The 25,093-nt window shown below is 40.1% G+C and overlaps 1 protein-coding gene across 1 annotated transcript in view; it reads right to left on the minus strand.

Moving 5' to 3' along the window:
* Positions 1–3,135: 3,135 nt before the first annotated feature.
* Positions 3,136–25,093, minus strand: part of LOC121515892 (gamma-aminobutyric acid receptor subunit alpha-6-like) — a 193,396-nt gene continuing 171,438 nt past the window's right edge. The window contains exons 7-8 of the mRNA XM_041796831.1: positions 15,103–15,359; positions 3,136–3,669 (exon numbers count right to left, since the gene is read on the minus strand). Of these exons, the coding sequence (XP_041652765.1) occupies positions 3,136–3,669; positions 15,103–15,359 (791 nt within the window). The remainder of the gene's footprint in view (positions 3,670–15,102; positions 15,360–25,093) is intronic.

Genomic DNA, 25,093 nt, shown 5'->3' on the forward strand with positions numbered 1-25,093 from the left:
AATCACGATTAAAAATTTAATTCTATTTACAGCCCAAATAAAAATGTTTTCATAAAATAATCATGTTCTATGGCACTACTTCTACCCATCCAGCTTTATTTTGGTACTATACAATAATAATGACAACATATTTCTGGTGGAAACAGGACATCTACAAGTGTATTTAGTGCTTGAGGACTCAGTTTTCCTTCGATACTGCGCAATTCATCTTTTTTTTTTTTTTTTAAGAGAAGGAAAATGATGGGCATTGGATTGTGGGTAATTCCTGCAAGTGGAGGATCCATATGTGCATCCTTGGAAACTCAATCCTTGGAAAAATTTTGAGGATCCTCGACACAGGAACAGTCTTCCAGTGACAGTCAATGAAGTAGGCTGTTCTCCAGAAATGGCTGTTCGAGGATCCTTCCTTGGCTTTGAGAAATAGCCAGATTCATCTAGAAAAAAAACAGTCACACACACCCTGTGACATAAATCGGTTATTTTAGCACAGGAATGTGTTTTCATACAGTCTGTTTATGATTGGCAGACACCAAAAAGGAAGACAGACATCCACAAGGATACCTGTGAATTTTTACTATTAGCCTTAAAAGACAATCTTGCATATGATCCCGATGCCCTAGTACAGTGGTTCTCAACAGGTGGGTCGGGACCCAATAGTGGGTTAGAGGGCAGTTTTTCCTGGGTCACAAAAAAAATCGCGACCCTGTCTCTGGAAAAAATGGTGGCAAAGAACATGCATCCATACCTTATATTTTACTGTCTTATTGTGATCATGTGTAAATATAAATGTTTAATTAACATTTAAACTTATTAATCTCCTTATCTCGCAATAAAAAAGTTGCTTTTACCAAGACAATGAAGTGATTTCTCAAGATCTCTGGAAAATAGTTAGGTAGAGGGGTGTAAAACATGTCATTTTGATCTGTGTCTTTTTCCTATCATAAATATTTTTCCTCCAAGAGCTTAAGAGCAAAATTAGTATTTACTGAACAGGCATTGTTGATTTTTTTGGGGGGAAATTTGGGTAGTGATTTTGTCCTCAACGATAATGGAGGGTCCTGAGGCTGGACCATTTGAGAACCACTGCCCTGGTAGTTAGTTTGGTTTTTGAGCAGTTTTATGCAAAATGGCTTGAATAAAATGGTGAATGTAGTATTTGCTAACCTTTAACAACTTTTTTAGCTCGATTCTCTCAGCTTAATATGGTCACCTGAGGTCCATGGAAAAAAAAATCATAGCAACAGCTTGAAATAGACAGAAAGACAATTTATTAATCCCAAGGGAAATTCAAGCATCCATTAGCAGCTAACAAACACATGACATGAGACATCTCCATCTCTTACATTTAACCCCCCTTGTATATTTACCAAAACAAAAACTTACAAAACTCCTACAAAGAAGTTGAACACTTACAAAATTATACTTAAATCTGAAATTTAATTTTACAATGACTGAAAGTCAAATAGAAAAATTAAAAAAAAAAAAAAAAATGAAAGCCTTTGCAGAAAAAAAAAAATTAACTTATATACACTTGAAAGCAGAAATACGTATTAGCCCTGTAAAAAAAAATAAAAACTGTGCAGGAAGTTACAGCAAAGTACTGCAATATTCTATTGAGGTAGTGCAGTTCAGCATAGTCTATATCAACTTACATAATTAAGATGCAATGTGATGTCATATTAAGTTAATTGACAGTGAGATTTAAAGTTTAGAGTGTCAAGAGCAAAAAGCTGTATCTTGCAACAGCAGTGCAACTATGCATCTGAAAAAAGTTTATCCTGGAATGGAAAGGATCTCTGTGTGCTGCTGCAGTCTTCAGATCAATGCTTTGCTGTTCACTTTCTTTTTTTATAGTCTAACACTATCTTTGCTTTTCTAGAATTACATCATAGAATTACATCATTTTCACTTAGGCTACAGATCATAACAATGATAGTAATAATGAAAATAATAATAAGAACAATAATTACTAACTATTTACCTCCTTTTTCAAACCTAATCAGTACTATCTTAAAATTATGCTTTGCAAGTAGTAATGTACAAAAGAGAGTTTTCAGGGTTCTGACCAAAGCCCAACTCTTTCTGATTTGAGGATTTTGATTGTTTTCCCAACCTGTCTTTTATTTTCATCTAATCCTCATTTGACCAATTTTCATCAACAAAGGTTTTAGTCTAAAAGTCTTACGAAGCAGTAAAAAAAAAATCCCTTTTTATGTCAAACTATGGATCTTTGCCTTCATATTTAAGTATATGGTAATCTCTAACTATAAATCTGTCTAATGTTAAAGGGATCTATTTACATAGCATTGGTGCAATCCATTTCAGGATAGTTACACACACCTTTAAACATCTTGCCAGATGCATGACACAGACAAAAAGGACAAGACAAAAATCTTATGCTGTATCATGACCATAGGCCGAAAGGGATCATGAGACATTTAAATACATCCATCCATCCATCCATCCATTTTCTATACCGCTTATCCCATTAGGGGACACAGGGGAGCTGGAGCCTATCCCAGCTGTCATTGGGCGAGAGCCAGGGTACACCCTGGACTGGTCGCCAGTCAATCACAGGGCTGACATATAGAGACAGACATCCAAGCACGCTCACACTCACACCTACAGCTGATTTAGAGTGATCAATTAACCTAACGAGCATGTCTTTGGTGGTGAGAGGAAGCACCCGGGGAGAACCTACACATGCACGGGGAGAACATGCAAACTACACACAGAAAGGTCCTAGCTGGAAGCCAACCAGCAACCTTCTTGCTGTGAGGCAACAGCGCTAACCCCTGTGCCGCCGTGCAGCCCCAGTTAAGTACAATGAAAACAGTTTACTTAAGACATTAAGTATATTTTAAAGAGGGAAGACGTATACTACACAGCAAGTATGCTTTTTTCTGTATCAGATGCTTTGAGTTGAGTTGACCTGTTCCCGTGTTGGCTGTTTGTGGTCCTTGGGAAGAAAAAATAATGTATTCTGCATGTCTTGTCCAAGATGTGGAATGCTAGCTGAATAAAGTTTCTTTATCTGGTTGGCGACAGCAATACTCTATTGTTTATGACTTTGACAAAACCTGTTTTTCCCATCTATTACAAGAAACAAATCTTCACCTCTGGTGCCAGAAGAATCTAGCCACCTTCAGTAACTGTTGTATCATTTGATAAATAAACTACCCAGTAGACCATATTAAAAGCACCAAAGGACACTGGGAACAGAATTCGAGCATACTTGTCAATTTTGCTGGTGGCACCCACACCAGCAGTGGTGGGCTGGGAACATGGCGTCTGTTTAAGCTCCAGTTTGCCTCCTATCATTTGGATGCGCTCCAACTTTGGCCCTATCAAATACTGCAAAGATGAGGAACAAGTGTTCTGCTTGCATGGTGTGCCTGATATCATTTTTGTTGTGGAAGCTACACCTTGAGGTGTACTCGTCACCAACTGAGCAGATGAGGAGGCAAGACTGAGGAGGCTGTCTGATTTGGGGCTAGAGCTGAAGAGGGTGTATGATCTACTGTTGTCGCCACTGGCTAAAGGTCGCAGTGTTCTTGCTCTTACCACTCCAGAAATGTTTGTGTGGGACTGGGCTCTTTGTTTACTGCTGGAACTTGGGCTAACATAACTCATCCGTTTTCTTAGGTTACCACTGGTGTCAGGATTCTGCTGTGAAAAAGAAAATAAAATCAATGACATAAGTATTAGTGTCACCACTATAGCTTGTAGGTTTACATATATTGACACTGATAGTTTATAAAACATTACTGAAACACTATTTAAATCACATTCAAAGTAATGTTAAAAGTACACAGACTTACAACATGGATAATGACACCCCAGCCCTTCTTACTCTGTACCCTGAACACTTTTTTAAAAACTTTGTCAGAACCATCAAAAAACACATATCACTTGCAGTAGTTAATATGCATACTTAATTCCCAATTATTGAATTTTGCACTTTATCCACCTTATTTCCAGCCCCCATGATGCTTGGTGTGAAATAAGGGTGCAACTTCTAGTCCTTTCTGTCAGACTGGGACTTTGAATAGTAACAAGATGTGGATCCCCATTATTAAAGCAATTTTGAGATTAAAATATGGAACATCATCTGTTACACCTGTGTTGGGATAATATCATGGCCTTATATACACTGCTCAATAAAATAAAGGGAACACTTAACTCTTTATGACCTACCATAGTGGGCAAAAATGAAGATAAAATGAAACTGTTCAATATGCAAAAAGCATGTTTATAAAAAAGAATCCTGTTCAAAGTAGTGCAATCAAATTTCTCAGTGTGCCAGATACTTTGAGCATACATATGTTTGCAGAAGACCATGTTGAAACAATAACAAGTGCGACTTGTGACCTGCAAGAAAACAACACCATAGGTTCTGTGCAGAAAAAATAAACGTCATCATATGTCATCACGTAAACTTAGTGAAAGGCAGCAGTCTGGATTATGATATAGTATATTGTTTTTGATCTGTGCGCCTTTTACTACATTTCTGCAAAAGAAGAAAGTATATTTCTGGAAAGAAAAAGTACCCTGGGACTCCCTGAATGTGTGGTATGCTGTTGTTACTCTGGTTTTAAATGCAAGAAGAATTACTGCTCTAACCCATTTGGTTGCAATTCTACCCGCAGTAAAAGATAGAAAAGCACTGGGAGTGCCGGTGCTCCTGTAGGTCTTAAAGGGCTACATGACACATCCCAGATCTCGATGAATGAAATATTCCTGTTGAAAATCTTTATTCATTACATAGTGAAATGTGCTGAGAACAAAATAACATAAGAATGATCAATGAAAACCAAAATCATTAACCCGTGGAGGACTGGATTCAGAATCTTACTCAAAATCAAAGTGGAAAAATCAGATCGCAGGCTGATCCACCTCCTGATTCCTCAAGACAATTCAAAATAAGGCTTAGTAGAGTGTGTGGCCTCCACGGACCTGTATGCACTCCTCACAATGTCTGGGCATGCTCCTGATGAGACAATGGCTGGTGTCCTGTGGGATCTCCTTACAGACCTGGATCAGGGCCTGAGTCAGCTTCTGAACAGTCTGTGGTGCGATGTGGCAGCGGTGGATGGAACGAGATGTGATGTGCTAGAGGTGCTTGATTGGATTCAGGTCAGGGGAACGAGCAGGTCAGTCCATAGCATCAATGCCTTCGTCATGCAGGAATTGCTGACACACTCCAGCCACATGAGGCCAAGCATAGTCATGCATCAGAAGGAACCCAGGGCCCACTGTACCAGCATATGGTTTGACAATGGGTCTCAAGACCTCATCTCAATAATGGCAGTCAGGGTACCTCTGGCTAGCACATGGAGGTCTGTGTGGCCCTCCAAGGATATGCCTTCCCAGACCATCACTGACCCACCACCAAACTGGTCATGCTGGAGGATGTTGCTTGCAGCAGAATGTTCTCCACAGCATCTCCAGGCTCTCACATCTGACATGGGCTCAGTGTGAACCTGCTTTCATCTGTGAAGGGCACTGGGAGCTAATGGCAAATCTACCAATTTTTTCATTTTCTAGGACTCTGGCAGTGCTCCTCCTGTTCCTCCTTGCCCAAAGGAGCAGATATCAGTCCTGCTTCTGGGTTGTTGTCCTCCTATGGACCCTTCCATGTCTCCTGGTGTACTGGCCTGTCTCCTGGGTGAGCTGCACTACCTGAGCAACTTCTCTGGGTTGCAGGTACCACATTATTGTAGTAGGCAGCGCTGAGAAAACTGGCTGCTGCTGCTGAATGCAGCCTCTCACTCGGCCCCCTCCCTCCTGTGCTCAATCAGCTCACCTTATAAAAGGCACCTGGAGCTGAGGCTAGGCCTTTTTGGAGCCATGGAGTCGGAAGCAGTCGATGACTCAGAGAGTTTGGAGTGCGAATTTGAAAATGGTGATATGAGAGGATACATAAACAAAAAGAAAGGAAGAAGAACAGTCTTTCAAGTAATGGGAGTCAAGTAATGTTGATGGAAGAATCATTTGTTGTTGGAATATTGGGAAGCAGGGAACAAAGAAAGGAGTTGTAGGTGGAGTGCCACTGTCAGTGAAGGCTGACTCCTTTTTGGAAGTGCAAGGAGTGTGTGAGGCCTGGAGAATGAGAAGAACTCGCAAAGGAGAGAAGGAGGACACAAAATCAGTATGTCTGACTTTTGAGGGAGAGTTGCCGGACAGAGTGTTCTTGGATTATGTTTGCCGTAGAGTCAGACGGTTTGAGAAAGCTCCCCTGAGATGTTTCTGCTGTCAAGAGTATGGACATGTTGCTGCTGTGTGCATAGGCGTTAAATGGTGTGTGAAGTGTGGTAAAAATGAATGTTGTGATACTTGTGACATCGAAAAAGAAGACCGTAGCATGCAGCTGTACATAGAAGTAGTGTAGCGTCATCACGCAAGTGTGCCGTCAGTATGTGGGAAATCCCCTGAGCTGTATGTGTGATACTCCGGTGAGTCAAAATAAAGCTGCATGAGCACAGTGGACGTCTCTGCCTGTGTTTGGACATAACATTGGCGACAAGGATGGAGCTTCCTTTCTCACCTCTGCCTTCGTTTCTCGCCTTGCCTGGAGAGCCACCGATCCCGTGGTCCCGCTGGTATGAGTCCTTTGAGACATATATCACGGGTGTCGGGCTGACTGATGCTGGCGACGCCAGGCTATGAGCTATGCTAATCCACAGCCTGGGGACTGAAGGACAACGGATCTTCCACACTCTTGGTATTGCGACGTCCTATGCAGAATGTGTTGCCTTACTGGCCGGACATTTCGATGCCCCGCAGAGTGTTATTGTCCAGTGGATCGTCTTCCGTCAGTGCCGCCAATGGCCGGGTGAGTCAGTCCACCATTACATCACCGACCTCCGGTGTTTGGCTAGCCTCTTCAAATTCGGCCGCTTAGAAGAGGAAATGATTAGGGATCAGCTAGCAGAGCACACGATCGATCCAAACTGCGGGAGAAACTGTTTATGTCGTCAGATGACCTGCCGGTGTCTAAGGCTGTTGAATTAGCCTTTCAGCTCGAGTCTGCCACTCTGTTAGCATCGCGGCTAGCGGCCTCTGATGCGGCTCCGTCGCACTCCTCCCAACTGGCACAGACGGTGGCTCCGGCCACTCAGCCCTCCAGCCCCACCTTCACTCATGACGAGCTCGAGGTGAACGTTGCGGGGTGACAAGGCGCCACTGCACGGTAACCCTGTGGTAACTGCGGCTCTTCCTCCCACCCAACACGCGCATCGGCCTGCCGAGCCACAGGACAGAGATGTCATCGCTGTGGTAAACTAAACCACTTCTCTAGAGTATTCTGCTCAATACCCAGCTCTTCAAACCCCCGACCTCGTCCATCCCGCCCGTCGAGCCCTACCACCATCCACTCTGTGGGTTCCTGTTCCAAGCCGTTTAAGTGGTGCACAGTGGAGTTGGACGGCATGGGCCTGCCACTGCTGCTGGACACTGCAGCCTCAGGGTCGCTGCTCAGCGAGTCCACAGTTCAACTGCTCTTTCCCCAGCAGCTGATCAAGACGGGCGCGGAGGAGCTGTATGGCTACGGCCACACCAGGATTGGCATGGTAGGCACCTGTACCTTCTCCATGCACTATGGCTCCAGATTCCTGCCAGCATTCACCTTCCAGGTGTCTTGCCATGGTGCCAACCTCCTGGGGTTTGACTTTTTCTGTGCTTTGGGCTTATCCATCACGGACAACACAGGTACCGCTATACTGACGGTGACCATGCCCTGGCAACACCGCTGGCCGTTGCTCTTCACTGGACTGGGCTGCCTCACCACCTTCAACCACCAACTGCTCATCGACCCCACCGTGTCCCCTGTCATCCAACCTTTGCGCCGCCTTCCCCTGTCCCTATGTGATGATGTCACGGCTGAACTGCAGAAAATGTTGGACGCTGGCATTATTGAGCAGGTCGATGCTTCACCCTGGATCTCCAACCTGGTGGTGGCGAAGAAGAAGTCAGGAGGCCTGCGCCCCTGTGTTGACCTTCGACAGGCAAACAAAGCAGTAATTCTGGACAAATACCCACTGCCTACTGTGCAGGAGCTGTCTGCTAAATTCCATGGCTCGACGGTCTACTCTGAGCTTGACCTTCGCCAGGGTTACCTGCAGGTGCCCCTACATTTGGACAGCTGCAACCTCACTACCTTTGTTTCTCACATGGGGGTTTTCCGATACACACGCATGCCCTTTGGCCTCAGCTCCGCCCCTAGTTGCTTCCAGAAAATCATGGACACCATGTGTAGTCGTGTATCTGGACGACATTGTGGTGCACGGAAGGATGACTGCAATACACGATGAGCACCTTTCCAGGGTGCTGGATGTGCTCGCCCGCCACAACCTCACACTGAACGGGGAGAAGTGTATCTTTGCAGCACCTGTCATCGAGTTTGTGGGGTTCCGCTTGTCCACCTCTGGCCTGAGCCCACTCCACTCAAATGTCGACGCCATTCTGCGTCTGCCTGAACCCTCCTGCCCAGTGCAACTGTCATCGTTCCTGGGAATGACTGCCTTTTATCTGCTCTTTCTTCCCCACTACTCGGAAACCACTGCACCACTGCGTGCCCTCCTCAAGCTGGATGCACCCTGGTAATGGACCCCTGCATGCTCCGCCGCAGTCATTCGTCTCTTCAGTAAATCTCAAAATTTGTATTAGGAATCAATAGCAGATTAATATTTTTAAAAAATCACATCCCTGATGTATTCAGACAGTGAACAGCTTGTTTAAAAAACATTGTTAGAGACACCTTCAACTTTGTTTAGTTATCAGTACCACTGACAAAGCAACAGGTACATGCATTACATAAACTGTAACTTATACATTTTAGCTTGTATGTAGCTGAATGCCTTACTTTTAAAAAAATGAGTACTTACTAAATTGAGGATTTATTTCTTTCCAAACAACTGCTGTTGGTGCTATGCCACTTTGATAAGTCGTTGAGAGAAATGTTTTTGCTTTTATATTTTACTGTACAGGAAGTTCCACTCCCATTCATAGTTACAGTAGGAATAAGGTGGACTGCAGTTTATTTTACCAAACCAGTTCCAAAAGAGTTGGGTTGCTGTTTGAAATGTTAAAAGAACAGAATGTAATGGTTTAAAAATCAAATAAACCCATATTTTATTCACAATAGACCATAAACAACATATCAGATGTGGAAAGTGAGATATTATAATTTCATGAAAAACATTAGCTCATTTAGAAATTGATGGAAGCAACTCATTAAAAAAAGAAGGCACAAGGAAGGTAAGTGCCACTAAGAAGCATTTTGCAATGGATTAGGTCAATTTGTATCAGGTCAGTAATATGACTGGGTATAAAAGGAGCATTTTAGCAGGACAGAGGCTCTCAGAAGTAAGATGGGTAGAGGTTCATCATTCTGTGAAAAACTGGGTCTTAAATCTATAAAAAAATATTCTCAGTGTCAAATTGTGAAGACTTTGAATATCTCATCTACAATGCAGAATATCAAGAAAAGAAATCTCTGAGCTCAAGAGACAAAGCCTAAGATCAATATGAGATGTTCAGGTGACCCTAAATCAAAAACAGACATGATTCTGTACTGCAAATCACAGCATGGGCTCAGGAGCACTTCCAGAAATCATTGTCTGTAAACACAGTTTGTTGTGCCATGCACAAATTTGTCTACATTTGTACAGTGCCCCAGCTTGTTTGGAATTGGGAATGTACAGTATTTGGCTATTCTTTGATCTACACACCTTTCTATGAGCCTGCGTGGTAAGCATAAAGTAAGAACAGCTCAAGTTCCTGCCCTTCCTGTGCATACAAGGAAAGACTGTGGCTGGGAGAGATGCAGCAACAAAAAAAAGAAGGCAACAGTGACAACAGGATGACATCGATTAAGTCAGGTGCAGCGCAGCTGGGGTGGAGGAGGGTTGCAAAAAGTTGTTTTCAGGGGGAGCAGCAAGATTTGTCTGGCAAGAGCAGCTTGAATAAAGGCCGGCTCAGACTACACGAATTCAGCTAGATTTAAGCCCGACTGCGACGTTGCAGCTCATTGAGTCAAAACTCGGGCCCGATTTTGAGAGTCGGAAACGACAAACCATCTTGTAGTGTGACATAATTAACGACGCGGTTAAGACTCCTTACAATTCCTCACGACCACGATTCTACAAGACTAGCATGTCAGAATTTTTCGTACATCGTCATCTAGTTTGACACCCTGACCTGACGTCAACGACGTGAATCCTGACGTCTAACAACAGGAGAACATTTGCTCTTTATCTTTGCATCATCATTTACAAGATTTACTACTTTTATCCCCTTTTATTTCCTAAAGCTATGTGAATTTTGTTTTTTTTTTCATGTTATCACATGCATACCTTAAGTTCTATCTGAAGGAGAGCCAGTCCATATTGTCCTCTTCTTTTTTATTTATTTGTTTATTTATTTTATTTAAAAAACATTTTTAAGCATTCCATACAATATACTTCGATGACAGTTTTGTAAAAAGGGAACTCCCCAGAAGCTTCCTGAGCTAATGGAAGGGAAGCCTTGATTCAGTAATAACACGCACATACACCAATACAGGTGTATGTGTATGTGATACATCCATACTAATTATCCATAATCCAATCCATCATTGCTTCTTATTTTCTTTTTTTGAGCAAAAGACAGCTATAATCACACGGAGCGCTCCTGTTGTAGAGTGACTGACACTCTTTGCCTGCCCCCCGACAACCTGTGAACTCGCACTCAGTCGCGAAGACGGTGGTGACGTCAGCATACGCTGAGCGGTCTGGATCACTCTTGTAGTGTGGCCAGGCTGTCGGCCAAGATGGGACAAGATTTTGGTCACATTGTCTGACATGGTGCCATCGTTAACGACCAAAAAAATCATGTAGTCTGAGCCGGCCTTTAGGCAGAGTGAGATTGGCCATTTGGAAGCTTTGAGTGAATCAGCTGGCTATCAACTGATGTATAAGATCAGCCAATGTAATTGATACCCCAGTATTTGGCTCCATGGCCTGCATGAACTAACGTAATGCTCAATTTGTGTAACTTGGGTTGAGCCTTGACTATACTCTCACTCACAAAACATACCGTACTTACAACAGCATACTTAAAATACTACTCATAAGAAACAATACTCACAATGCTTGTCTAAACTCACTGTATGTGACTAACAATACTGAAATTAAGGAGGCAGTGAACACTCAAACATTTTTTTCAGCTGTACATTGGAGTATCTGACTGAACTATGATAAAACACATCAGTGCTGGTGTTATTTCTGACATTTGCACCAAACTGATAAAAATCTGAATTTTATGGCTTACAATTAGCTCAAACGGTCATCTGCTTTGAAAAGTGTTTTCTGAAAAGGTGTGGCTTATGAGGCATAGAAACTGGTTGGTTTAAAAGGTAAAATGTTACTGCCTCTAGCCAACTTTACCAGTTAGAGACCACCCCCATCTTCTCCTGCACCTGCACTGCATCTGCTCTGAGAGCTCCGGCTTTATTAACACAGCCTCCAAAGTCAGGGGTCTCTGGAGGGAAAAAATCCTCCACCTCAAAAGATCGCTCTGAGGCAGCAGTGCTGCAGGACTCTGTGTCACTTTCTGGCAAGGGGATGTTGTTATCACTCCCGCCTTATCTGTAAAACCCTGTCTTTTCCCCCTCCCTCCTCTCAGAACCAAACTGCCCATTTTTTGCCAATTTTTTGAAAGTCTGAAGTGGGCGGAGATGGCTCTGAGCTGGGGGTTTACTTACACTTTAGGAGTTAGGCTGATGTAATCACTGAGTTCAAGTTAGGTGATATAGTCTAAAATTACTAGAGTGGCCATTGGGTGGCACTCTGAAAACTGAACTAATATAGAATGAGAAAGAAGAAGGTAGAACGTTATGAGGCATCATAATCTAAACAGGCCAAGAGGGATTAATTTTTCAAATCAAAAAGTTCCTGGTTATGTCATGAGCCAACACAGATTATCAGTCAGGCTCAGTATACAACACCTCTTTTCTTATGTCATATCAGCAGTTTGCATGACTGAAGTTTCATTAATCTAAAAAATAGGAAATCATTACAACTCAAAACAGTGAATTAAAGTAATGAAAAAAAGTTTTTAATATAATGTTAAAAATATCTGACCAAAATAATTTATAGGTGGAGCAAAGCATTATAAATATGTCTGTAGCTTGGTATGGCTATTATTAGTCTATTTGCACAGTAAGTGGGTAATATAAGTGATATAAGAAACAAAATATTGGTGAAATAATGGCCCATATTTCAGTGACAGAGCAGATTCAATGTCTTTGACAGCTAGAAAAATCTTGCTTGCTTTTCCTCACTTAAATGTATGCTCAGCAACAACACTGTCATATTGATCTGATTAGGGTCACTCTGAAACAGAAGGCCTTCATCAGGAACCAGATGCTATGTGCAGTACAAATATCACTTTTCAGAGAATTAAGTAATTTCACACAGGGTTAAGACAGAAAGTTGGTAGCATCTTATCATGGTGGTTATGCAAATTATTGTCAAATGAGCTTATCCTTGGGGAGTGGATGGCACCAAGGCATTTGCAGGAATAATCCCCACACTGAAACTAAAAGGATACAGTGTTATTGTGTTCCACATGGAGCATTTGAAACATCAGTGCAGATATCTAGTTTTTTATCCTTGAGGAGGAATAGGTCCAGGGCTGTGTGACCATCAAAACACTTCCTCTCATACCAAGCCCTTTGGGGCCACTGAGAGGGTCTAATCTTGTAGTAAACTAGAAAAGTACTCGGAGAGCGCATACCTCCACCATTAGGCCTATCTCCCAATAGTAAAGAATCCTTAAAAAAAATTCCTGGATCCTGACAGTGATCCGGATCACTCACAAAATCTAATCAGTTCTTCCTTATGCCATTTCTGACATTTCCTGAATATTTCATCAAAATCTGTCCATAACTTTTTGAGTTATGTTGCTAACAAACTAACAAACAAACTAACAAACTAAAAAACCCTGACCAATCACATGACCTCCTTGGTGGAGGTAATAAATATTAATTCACCACCCTGAGCACCAGAACTGTTCCAAAGCTTCCTCAAATGTGCCAAGTCTGGTTTCCATGGTAACCTACTAATCCACATCACCGTTGTCACCATACTCCATTTACACATGATTATACCACACTGGGATTTGGCTTGAGGAGCGGCTTAAGTCAGTTCAAAACTGACATATGCGTTGCATGGATATGTCTCCTCTGTGGATAGATCACCACTGGACCAAATTTAACTTAATCTGTTTTGATGAGCCTGCATAAATTCCAAGAAATGTGTTTTTTCTCTCTTCTTTGCTCTACCTTCCCAACCCTAAGTGTTCATAAAGCCCCTACAGAGGCCCCCACAGTTAAATGAACATGATTTGTAAGACATCCCTCACGTATGACTAAAAGAGAGAAATACCTGGAAGGCATATAATACATTAATACATTAACAAATGTATTAGACCACCTGTCATATTTGTCTCAGAGACCATCCAGCATCATGAAGTGCTTTAATGCAGACTCTTTCATTTTCAGTGAGCTCTCCACGATTTACAATTTTGAACAGGAATAAGAATTTCAGACTGAATTTACCCAAATTTGAGCCGGCCTACTGGGCTTCTCTGAGAAGTTAGAAGTGATCAAGCATAACATTCAACCACTAAAACTAATTTTTCTGTTCAGGAATGCAAGTAAATAACTATAATTTGACATTAATCAAGAAATAATAATGTGTTTTACTATTTTTGCAATTTTTATGTAAATCAGTGCATTTGAAAATTCATGGATAACAATAATAATAATATTTTAGCATTAAAAATATCATTTTGGCTAAAGAGCTTCAACATATTTATTAGACCACCACCCAAAGTAAGGTTTATGCCACAGCTGCCCTAAATTAACAGCATTGGTAATTACCAAAATCATTTTTTATGTTTCTGCAATGGTTAATACACCAATATGTAGAATTATAGTTATTTACTTGCATTACTGAACAGAAAAATTAGTTTTAGTGGTTGAATGTTATGCTTGATCACTTCTGACTTCCCAGAGAAGCCTGGTGAGCTGGCTCAAATTTGGGATATAAAAAGGTGAATTCAGTTTGAAATTCCTTATTCCTGTTCAAAATGGTAAAATGTGGAGAGCTCACTGAAAATGAAAGAGTCTGCATTAAAGCACTTCATGATGCTGGATGGTCTCTGAGACAGGTGGTCTAATATATTTGTTAAGCACTGTATATTTACAAAAGTCCTGGCCTTTCTTTGTATTGGCTCTATTTGTGCCATTATTCAAAGATGTTTCTGACTGCAGAGACACAGAGGGCCACAACTCAGGCCCCTGTCTCTCTCTCTCTCCATTATGATCTATTCAGACAGTCTCCGTCATGTGTACGCAGTTTGACACAGCATGACGCAACGACAGAACAGACTGCCAGTGCCATTGTCATTGGAACAGCACAACTGCTAGGTTCAAGAGAAATAAAAAACAGTAAGAGGCAACAATTTCTGGTTCCAAAGTTTATATAACCTGTGCCACTTCTTATCGTGTATGAAAACTTTTAATAATCCGTGTGACATTTTGTCGTTTATGACAACATAGCTCTTAAGATTAACCACATTAAACAAAATGCTGTGCTGAGTCTGTGGACTCAACAGCACTTGTAATCATTTGAAATAGGTAGGAAGCAGGGTTTGATTTTCAAAGAGCACTGCCATTCCTTAAGAATTTAATTGTTGATATGATTGTGTTATTTGTGTGGTGAATACAAAAATATGCAAATGTTCATGTATGTTCGGATTTGTGATGTTTAAAATATATTTTTTTAATTCTTTTACTTTAATTGAATTAAATAGTAACATAAAAGTGGATTTGGTGGCATATTGCCTCATCCAAATCTGAGGATAACTTTTTGATGGTTGAATTGGATCAGCTCAGCTCTTATAGCATAACTTTAGCATTCCTACTCTGGGCCAGTCACATAGGATAAAGGCTATAATCTGTCGGCAGGTAATAGGGGACATGCTGAGTAATTGCCCCTGCAAGTTAATTGCTGTTGAACTATTTGGTACAGTCTCTCAGAGGAAAATAAAAATCACCTGCGGCACTTTTTCTTTGTCCTTGTCCATGACTGGTGTTGTTTTGGGCACTGGAGGACATTTGGCTTGCTTCTTCTTGGTCCGCACAATCTGTGTGTTGGTGAAGTAGTTCACTGCTGCAAACTCAATAAGGGCAGAGAAGACGAAGGCGAAACAGACAGCGATGAACCAGTCCATGGCAGTGGCATATGACACCTTGGGAAGGGAGTGGCGTGCACTGATACTGAGTGTCGTCATGGTCAGGACAGTTGTGATGCCTTCAGTGGTATCAAAAACAGAGAAAGATCACCTGATGAGCCTGCTCTTTAAAGGAAATTTGCATGATCAGAGAAATTCAACTTATTGGGTAGATATTTGTATCTCTCAAGGTTTTTTAGACTCACTAGATATCTGCATTTGAGCTTATAATCTCAGCAGGAGGACACCATCTTTTGGTCCGCACTGGTAGTGTGACGTAAATTGGCCAGAGAGCTCCTCAGCTTACCATGCCTTAACCATTTCAGAGTGGCAGAGGGCTACATTTCACTTTCTGTGGAGACACTGCACATCTCATGCACAGAAAATTTTGAGATTTGAGGTCTCATCTATTTTTTCTGTGCACCACGAGCAGTTATCGGACAAAATAGAAAATAGAAATAGGAAAATGATAAATACAGAGCCATATTAACCTTGTTGTAGCAAATATGTACATTCACATTGTAGAATATGTTTGAAATCTGTTTCTTGACGTCCCTGATGAAGGGCACAGGCTAAAATGTGTCTGTTTAATAAAGTTGTTCTCCAAACTTCTACTCTTTATGAAGCTTTCTGTTTACACAAGGTAGAAAATGTTGCAGGTAAAGATAGACACAGTACAAAAACACTTCTGATTTGTGCTTTTCAAGATTGATCCTTCTCATAAACTCAGGCCTGGTATGAAAGCTGTGACGGCGCGTGCCGTAACAGACACATACAACAGATTCAAGCAACAAAACATGCTGCCAGTCTGAAACGGCTGGTTAAGGCATGGGAACGGTGAGGAGCCCTCTGGCCAAGTGACGTCACACTACCAGTGCAGACAATAACAAATATAATAAACTTTATTTGTATTGCACCTTTATGAACAGAGGTTTACAAAGTGCTTTGACAACAACAGCACCACAATTACAACAAATCATCATAAAACAATAGCAAGACACAACAAGAATCACAAAACCCTACAGAAAAACCCATGAAAAATTCAGCCAGCATTGTAAAACCAACATCATGTAAACCCAGCAAAACATTATAAAACACTTGTCAAGTTAGAGAGACATCATAAAAACCCAGATAAGTAATATTCCAGTATACAAGTAAAGACCGAGAATAAAAAAACTGAATTACCTAGACCAATCCAGGAAACACAGGAACCCAACTACTTAAGAGACCTAAGGACCAGAAATTTAAGCGCATTTCAAAATATTAGGATGAGACAGAAAGGAATGGAATCAAAACAGTAAGAATAGAATAGAAACAAACTAAATGTGAAGAGATTAATAAGTCATAATACAAAAAACTTAAAATGCAAGACAGTGAAATATATAAGCCATAATAATAATAAAACCAAATAGGAGAAGTGGAGATATCGCAGTAACAATCAAACCAAACATAAAATACAAAGCTGAGAAGAGCAGACTTAGAGGCTTTAAGGTCAAATTTGACAGAGGAGTAGAAGATTTAAGAGAGAAAACTGACAAAAAGAGGGATGACAAAAACATGGCGGCCTCCTGTTGAGTTTACAAGTTTAAATGCAGATATCTAGTGAGTTTTTCTGTTCAATATACATATGAGAGACACAAATATCTATCAAAAAAGGTACAATTGTCTGATCCTGTCAGGTTCCTTTAATGTAAATCTACAAATGTACAATGTTACACAGTGTTTTGTGGGAGGTTCCTACAGTTTTACCTGAGCTAGAAAAATAGACAAAATGTTAGATTTTATCATGTTGTGACATAATATTTTTTAATACAATTTAAAGAAAGTCCGTCTCATTGGGCAGTAAATGCTTTTCTTTATGCCACTGCTTAATACTGACATTGATTCAGTCATTAAAGACCCTGTAAAGTGAAATCCAAAGGCTTTGTCTTAACACTCTAGATATATTGGAATATGGTTGCTGTAAACGTGTGAAAACACTGAGATCTACATGTGACTGAATTCTTGATTAAGGCCATTTCACCTCTTTCCTGGCTTGGCTTAATGTGGGCGGGGCCAATATGTGGGCTCATGATGGTAATGCTTTATATTAAGGTCCTTGTAATAAGCATTAATAAGCGTTAATAAGGCCCTTATAAGCCCTAATAAGATGCTTATCAATATTATTATGTGTTTATAAGACTATATAAGCCTTAAGAATGGCATTGTAACATAGTTAATATGAGACTATGAGACACTTATAAGAACTTGTAAGAAACTTAACCCACCCACTGTGTCTTTGTCATGTTTGTTTTATTAATAATAAAATATATTTTAAACATTGATGCATATTATACAAAACATCAATAAACACACAAAAAAGTGAAATTGAAGTGCAACATAAAACTGAGGTGAATATGTTTTTTAAAATCCCATTGAACATTTGTCATTTAAACATTTTACAAAGCAACCGCTCTTTTGCTCTTTAAACATGGTCCATTTGCTTCAAAAGCTATTCAATAGTTCCCCTTACCAACGGGCAACAGTTTCCCTGATTTCTTAAGTGCCGTAACTGTATTGGCAATATCTGGACTGTCATGGATGGCATCAAGACATTTCCCAGCAAAATTACCAAGCTTGTGCTTTCTTGTATGCTGGTCTTTCAACTCTGCAAACTTTTCTGGGGCAGCAATGGAAAGCTCTGCAATTGGTGCATTTAAGACAATTGTGTTGCGATCCACTCCCACTATTTTGCAAGCAGCAATGATGCTATGCTTCTTGTAGACCTTCAACTCTTTCCGGTAATGTGCAATTACCTCATCTGGACCACATGCTGATGGTGAAGAAGAAAGAGAGTAGATATTAGTATCAGTGACATAAAGGATCTTCCATTCAATAACCTTAAACCATTCATGAAGTAAACTAACTATGCACACTAATAGAATTAAGCAGGCATAGCGTAACAGTCACAACAGTGTCCCTGCTTACTTGCACATAGTTGGACTACATAAAGCATCATCTTTTTTCAAACTGACAACATTAAGTGACACACCCAAAAATAAACAGCCAGTTACTATCCTCTAAATCTTAGTTTTTATTTACATAAATTACCCCATAAAACACTGCTCCGTCCAATCTTTTTGCTTCCTCTCTCCCTTGTTCCTTTCTTTCCCTTCTCCTTCTTTATGTTCTTCTTTGATCTCTTCCTCTTCTGCTTCTTCTTCTTGCCATCATCTGGGGTTGGAGAGCTTGAGGAGACTGAGTAGTCTGAGGAGGGGTCGGTAGAGAATGAGTAACTTGACTCAGACTCAGACGATCCAGAAAAATCAGAAGCTGTTGCAACAGATGCCTTTAGGGGACGCTCATCATTTCTCATGTTGGTTGTTGGTTGGTTTCTTGATGCTGTATAAAGACAACACAATGAAATATTGACCACAATAGATGGCTAGGAGACAGGTCAAAATAAAGCTTTACGCAGTTTAGAACTAGATTGTGCTGTGTACTACTGTACTATTACAGTGGTGTCCCTGATGTTTAGGACACAAATGTACACATTTATTTACACATTTATGTGATGAAATATACTTTTAGTGTCCCCTAGAGGAAATTTTTCTTTGGCTCAGCTCTGCATAACAACATAAGAGTAGCCATATCAGTGTCACAGGTTAAAAAGGGCAAAGTAAAAGATTACAAATTTAAAGGGAGTGCATACTTTCATTCACACATAAGATAAATTTTGTTAAAATATACATAAAACAAATAAAATCACCATTATTTGTGTAACAAAATATATAAACATAATACTCAATATATTGGTGGCAATCAGTAATTATTAACTTACCCTGTGACAGTTGTTCTTTAAAGAAATCTCTCTCCTTGGTTAGCCAGATCCAGCTTATGTTTGTGCTTCTGGAGTTTTGCAGTGGGGGCCATTTGTGCAGCACTGCAAAACTCAACAATTCAAGATTAATACTAATCATAGATTATGCTTTCCAGCGGTCCAGGAGGGGTGTATACAGGTGCAATTAAAGACATAGATAAAAATCATAACACATAAAAGTCAGACATGTGGACATCATACAGGATACTTGATTACATTAAAAATGCTGGTTTCCATATAGAAATACCTATACAGATAGTAACATTAATAGCTATAAAACATAGCTTATTTTTGTCTCCAGCCATATGCATAGATAATATGATGCAGTTTACCTTGCAGAAATTTACATCTGTGTAATAATGACATTTTTTGAAAAAAGTCAAAATAAAAAAGGCTTGAAATATCCTCCAATACCAGATTACAGTTGAAATTTTAAATTTTCAAGCATTCTAAAGAGAGTCCATGTACAGAAATATGTGTGTAATGAACATATCAGACAGTGCACAACTAAAGAGAGAAGCTAGATATTTCCACAATGTAAACTGCATATATATATTAGCATAGCTGGAGACAAAATTAGTTATGTTTTATAGTGATTAATGATACTATCCACATAAACTAGGGTATTTTAACATGAAGACAGCATTTTTAATACAACCAAGTATACATCATAGCCACATGACAGATGTGTGTAACAAAAAAAACTGTGAAAATCAGTTGACATTCAATGAGTTTGATTATTTTAATTGGGCAGGCACTTTATTCCTCACTGATACAGAGGAGCAGGCGACTCAAGACTGCTACCGTGCTTCCGCCACTAGCTTACGTAGCTAGCTGCGTGTTTGAGTTAGCACTAACTAGTTGGTACCAGTTAAACTTACCAGCAGACTCATCCTCTGTCTCACAACGCTTCTTCTTGTCAGCTGCTTCTTTTCAAAGTCCAGAATGGGTTTTAATTCTACTCGGGGGCGAAGATGTCGGGAGTGGGTCAACTACCTCCATTTTGCACGTTCGGATCAGAACCGCCCCCACATTGATTCAGTGCGTTAAGCTACCAGCTGCTAGCTTGAACTGGAACTTCTGTTTTTAATGTCTGTCTTCAAAATAAAAGCTTCTAAATGAACAATGTACATGAGAAGCACAAGAAGAGGTAAAAGAACCACTCTAGATGTCAAAATAAGCAGAAAAAGAAGCAGCCCGCCAAAAACACCCGAAGGAGTTGGAAGAAGAAAAAGAAGTGGTTACCAGGATGGCGATGCAAAACAAACTCAGAAAACTTATTTCTGAAGGTAGTTCGCCCAGAAAAACTTTTAAGCTAATAAAATACCTTCAGGGAAAAAAAATAAAATAAAAATGACATGGTCCATTTTGAAGCAAATGGATCATGTTTAAAGAGCAAAAGAGCAGTTGCTTTGTAAAATGTTTAAATGTTAAATGGAATTTAAAAAAAAAAAATCTTCCTCATTTTTATGTTGCACTTTACAAAATTGCACTTTTTGTGTTTATTGATGTTTTGTATAATATGCCTCAATGTTTAAAGGTGCTAGTGGTGCCCATTTTATTTATATATTTTTTAATATTATTTATATATTTTTTTCCAAATGCCTGTTTTAGATGACTTTTACACATTTTTAGTAAAATATCCACTTTACTTGACAGCTACAGCAATAAAGACAATTTTGGGCTTCACTGTTGAAACATTTGTATTAATTAGTATTTTTTCTAAACATTTTATCAACCTTGACCACATGCAGTGTTCATTCCGGATGTAGAAGTTGTGAAAATCAATGTTAACCATTAATAGATGCATTATATAAAAGATTTATTAGCCTTAATGAGGTATTGTTCTCGCTTTAGATCCGGTAGCTGCAAAATGCATAGATAACTGTTTATTAAAGGCACAATAATGCATAATGAAAGATTCATTAGCCTTAATAAGGCATCGTTCTCACTTTAGATCCGGTAGCTGCAAATAGCATAATTAACTGTTAACAAGTGCCTAATAATAGATGAGCAATAAAATATATTTTAATATTACTAAAGCAAACAAAAAAAGATTAATAAAGGCATGACAAAGACACAGTGGGTGGGGTAAGTTTCTCACAAGTGTCTTATATGTTACAATGACAATATTCACGCTTATATAGTCTTATAAATACATAATAATGTTGATATTATTACCTGTGAACTAAGTTCTTATAAATGTCTTATACTCTGATATTAACTATATTATAATGACATTATCAATGCTTATATAGTCTTATAAACACATAATAATGTTGATAAGCATCTTTTAAGGGCTTATAAGGGCCTTATTAATGCTTATTAACGCTTATTACAAGGACCTTAATATAAAGCGTTACCCACACCATGAGTGAGGGGGTTAATGCTGCAGACTACCCTGCCTGTATGCGTCTTTATCTGTGGTACTAAATAAAAGATAGCTGCTCATGCTTACTGCGTGAGGGCTTGTTGCACTCATTCAACTTATCTATGAGCCACTACTCATCCCAGTTTGCCACGATCTAAAATCACAGAGCAGTTCATCTCAGTACAGTCTGTTGTCACAGTGGTCTATGGATCATTTAAAGCGTCATAGCAGAGATTTGAACAGACTTTGTCTTTTCTTCTAAGGTCAGAAAAAGGTCCAGAGACAGGCTAATGGCATGAGTGCTTTCCTCTATTTAGATTGTAACAATTTTAAAACCTGAGATGATCATATTCCTCCTGAGTGGGCGTGGCTTCAGCTCAGTCAACAGACATGCCCACACCATCCTGGAGCAGATTTTACTGCCTCATTTTTCATAATTTGAAGCTTAATATTATAAACTTGGAGATGCTTTATTTGACTGAAATTTGACTTGGTGGTTCATAACACAGTGATCTATCATACGAAAAAACTAAATACAGATTTATTTTTACTTTACAGGGTCTTTAAGAATGTGTGACTAGTGTCTTTCTTTGATCCATGTCTATGAGGGCAAATAGCATTTTTCTCTGGGTTCATTGAGAAACCGTGCATTACAATAAGCAGTTTCATGTATCCATTTCCTACACTGCTTATCATGTTGAGGTCCAAGGGGTTGGAGCCTATTCCATTTGTCATCGGGTAGAAGACAGGGCTGACATATAGAGATGGACCACCAGGCTTGCTCACACTCACAGCAAATTTAGTGTCATCAATTAACCTAAGGATCATGTCTGTGGTCGGGGAAGGAAGCCAGAGTACCCCGAGAGATGCTCAGGGAGAAAAGGCCTGACCATGATGCAAACCTGGAACCTTCTGTGCCGTGCAGCCCACAATAAGAAGTTGTTACTATAAAAATAGACACAAGTGCAACCTAAATCATCTTTGATTCTTAAAAAGAAAAAAGATGACACTTGAAAGTCACATTCCTTAGCTAACCACCTAACTTCACCTAAAGGCCGGCTCAGACTACATGAATTCAGCCAGATTTAAGGCCCACTGCGATGTTGCAGCTTGTCGTCAAAACTCGGGCCCGATTTTGAGAGTCGGGAATGACAAACCGTCTTGTAGTGTGACATAATTAACGACACGTCCAAGACTCCTTACAATTCCTCACGACCATGATTCAACAAGACTAGCATGTCAGAATTTTTTGTACGTCGTCATCTAGTTTGACACCCTGACCTGACGTCAACAACGTGAATCCTGGCGTCTAACAACAGGAGAACATTTGCTCTTTATCTTTGCATCATCATTTACAAGATTTACCACTTTTATCCCCTTTTATTTCCTAAAACTATGTGAATTTTGTTTTTTTCATCTTATCACATGCATACCTTAAGTTCTATCTGAAGGAGAGTTGGTCCATATTGTCCTCCTCTTGATACATCCATACTTATTATCCATAATCCAATCCGTCATCGCTTCTTATTTTCCTTTTTTGAACAAAAGACCTCTACAATCACACGGAGTGCTCCTATTGTAGAGTAATTGACACTCTTTGGCCCACCCCCCGACAACCTATGACTCGCACTCAGTCACAGAGACTCAGCATACGCTGAACGGTCTGGATCACTCTTGCAGTGTGGCCAGGCTGTCAGCCAAGACGGGACAAGATTTTGGTCGCGTGGTGCACATGGTGCCATCGTGAATGACCAAAAAAAATCGTGTAGTCTGAGCCGGCCTTAAGGCAGAACATTATTGTAAGTGTTGGATATCACCACTTGATTTTAGCTGCCACCACCCTCTTTTTCTGAATTATAGGAAGAAAACAAAACTGCTTGTCTATGAGAGTTTGGCTGAGCATTATTTACAAAGGCCATTGTCATCAACATATCAGCTGCAAGTGTGACTCTGAGGCTTGGCCCTTAGATACAGTACATCTGTTCCCCAGTTTCTTCCTGTGTCTTCCCTTTCACATCAACAAAGGCTAAACAGTCTGCAAAATAATATTGTATAATTGCAGGTTTGATGTGTAAAAAAATGCATAATGAAATCCAGGGATTAAATTTACCTACTAATGTCTCTAAAAGAAGTTTTGGAATCCTGAACTGTGGCGCACTATGAGTCTGGCTTTGATGCAAGGTCATATGAGCCTATTACTTTTTACTTGTCCTTGGAATTTTAAACCAATAGCACTAATGTGATTGGAGAAAATCCACTTTACATTTGAAAAGTCAGTGTAGCAGTGTCCTTGACCAATATAAAGAAATGACCTACACCAAGACTGCCATACAATTACCTAGAGTGTGTATCTAAAGCAGCTGGGTGACACAGGTGAGCTGTACATAATCAAATATTGCTGCTAATGTAAGGCCTTGCTCAAAATGAGCCAAATTTTATGGTTTACACAAACTAAAACCCTACATATCAAAAAGCAAATGTCTTTCATTAAACAGCTAGCTAACTTTGAGCATTTGCTGAAAAAATGGTTGAACTAACAGTGTTTCTGAATAAAAACTGAAGAAATGAAAACAAACACCCACACACACACATATATGCATAAATGACCTGTTAAGAAAAAGATCACACAGCTGGGGCACTGGAGACTGCAAAGAAAAGGCTCACAGGCCTGCCTACCTGCCTAAAGAGGTACAGCTAGAGGCAAGAATGAACTGGCTGTTCTCTGACAACCTCAGCTAAGTTGTCACATAACTTCAATGCTCAATGACTAGTGGGCCTACAAGCATAACACAGCAACCCCCCAGAGCAAGAACCAGCAGCTGACATCCAACAAAGAGTGTCAAAAATTAAGAGCTGGACAGCACCAGGGTCCGACATGATTCACACCTACTGCCTTCAGAATCCAATTGCACTCCATGAATACCTTGCAGCACAAATGAACCAGCTGTTAATATTGGGGACCCACCAAGAGGGGCTTACTCAAGCCCAGACAGTCTTCATCATGAAAGACCCTCAGAGGGGAACAGTACCATCAAACTACCGGCCTATAACCTGCCTCAGTACCACATGAAAGCTCCTATCAGGTATCATAGCAGCTAAAATGAGTGGGCACATGGATCAGTACATGAGCAGAGCACAGAAAGGAATTGGCAATAACACCAGAGGAGCCATGCACCAACTTTAGTAGTAGTAATAGTGCTATACAGTGTATTTATAACTTTGCAAAGCCGATGGATAGGCAAGATCCCATGTCTGTCATCAGGCAGATCTATCTTGCAAAGTTTCAACCTGAAATGCCAGATCTGAGAATGGACAGACCAATCAGCATCATTTAGGGAGAATGAGGTGAAGCTACATGGTTTAGTTGTGAATTAAGCCACACTTGGACACTTGGAGCAGTCATTGTTTAAGGGACTGGTAAATAATAGCTGCTCAAGGTGTAGCAAAGAGCTTCGACATGAGTTTGATTCACTAACCCCTATCAGCCCCACTGATAGTGAACACAACAGGGACTGCCTGTCAAGCTCATGTTACAGTATATGCTTTACTTACCAGGGCCATATGTCTTTCTGATGCCTTGTAAT

The sequence above is a fragment of the Cheilinus undulatus genome, linkage group 10, assembly GCF_018320785.1.
Source record: "Cheilinus undulatus linkage group 10, ASM1832078v1, whole genome shotgun sequence".
In the NCBI taxonomy this organism is placed as follows: Eukaryota; Metazoa; Chordata; class Actinopteri; order Labriformes; family Labridae; genus Cheilinus; species Cheilinus undulatus.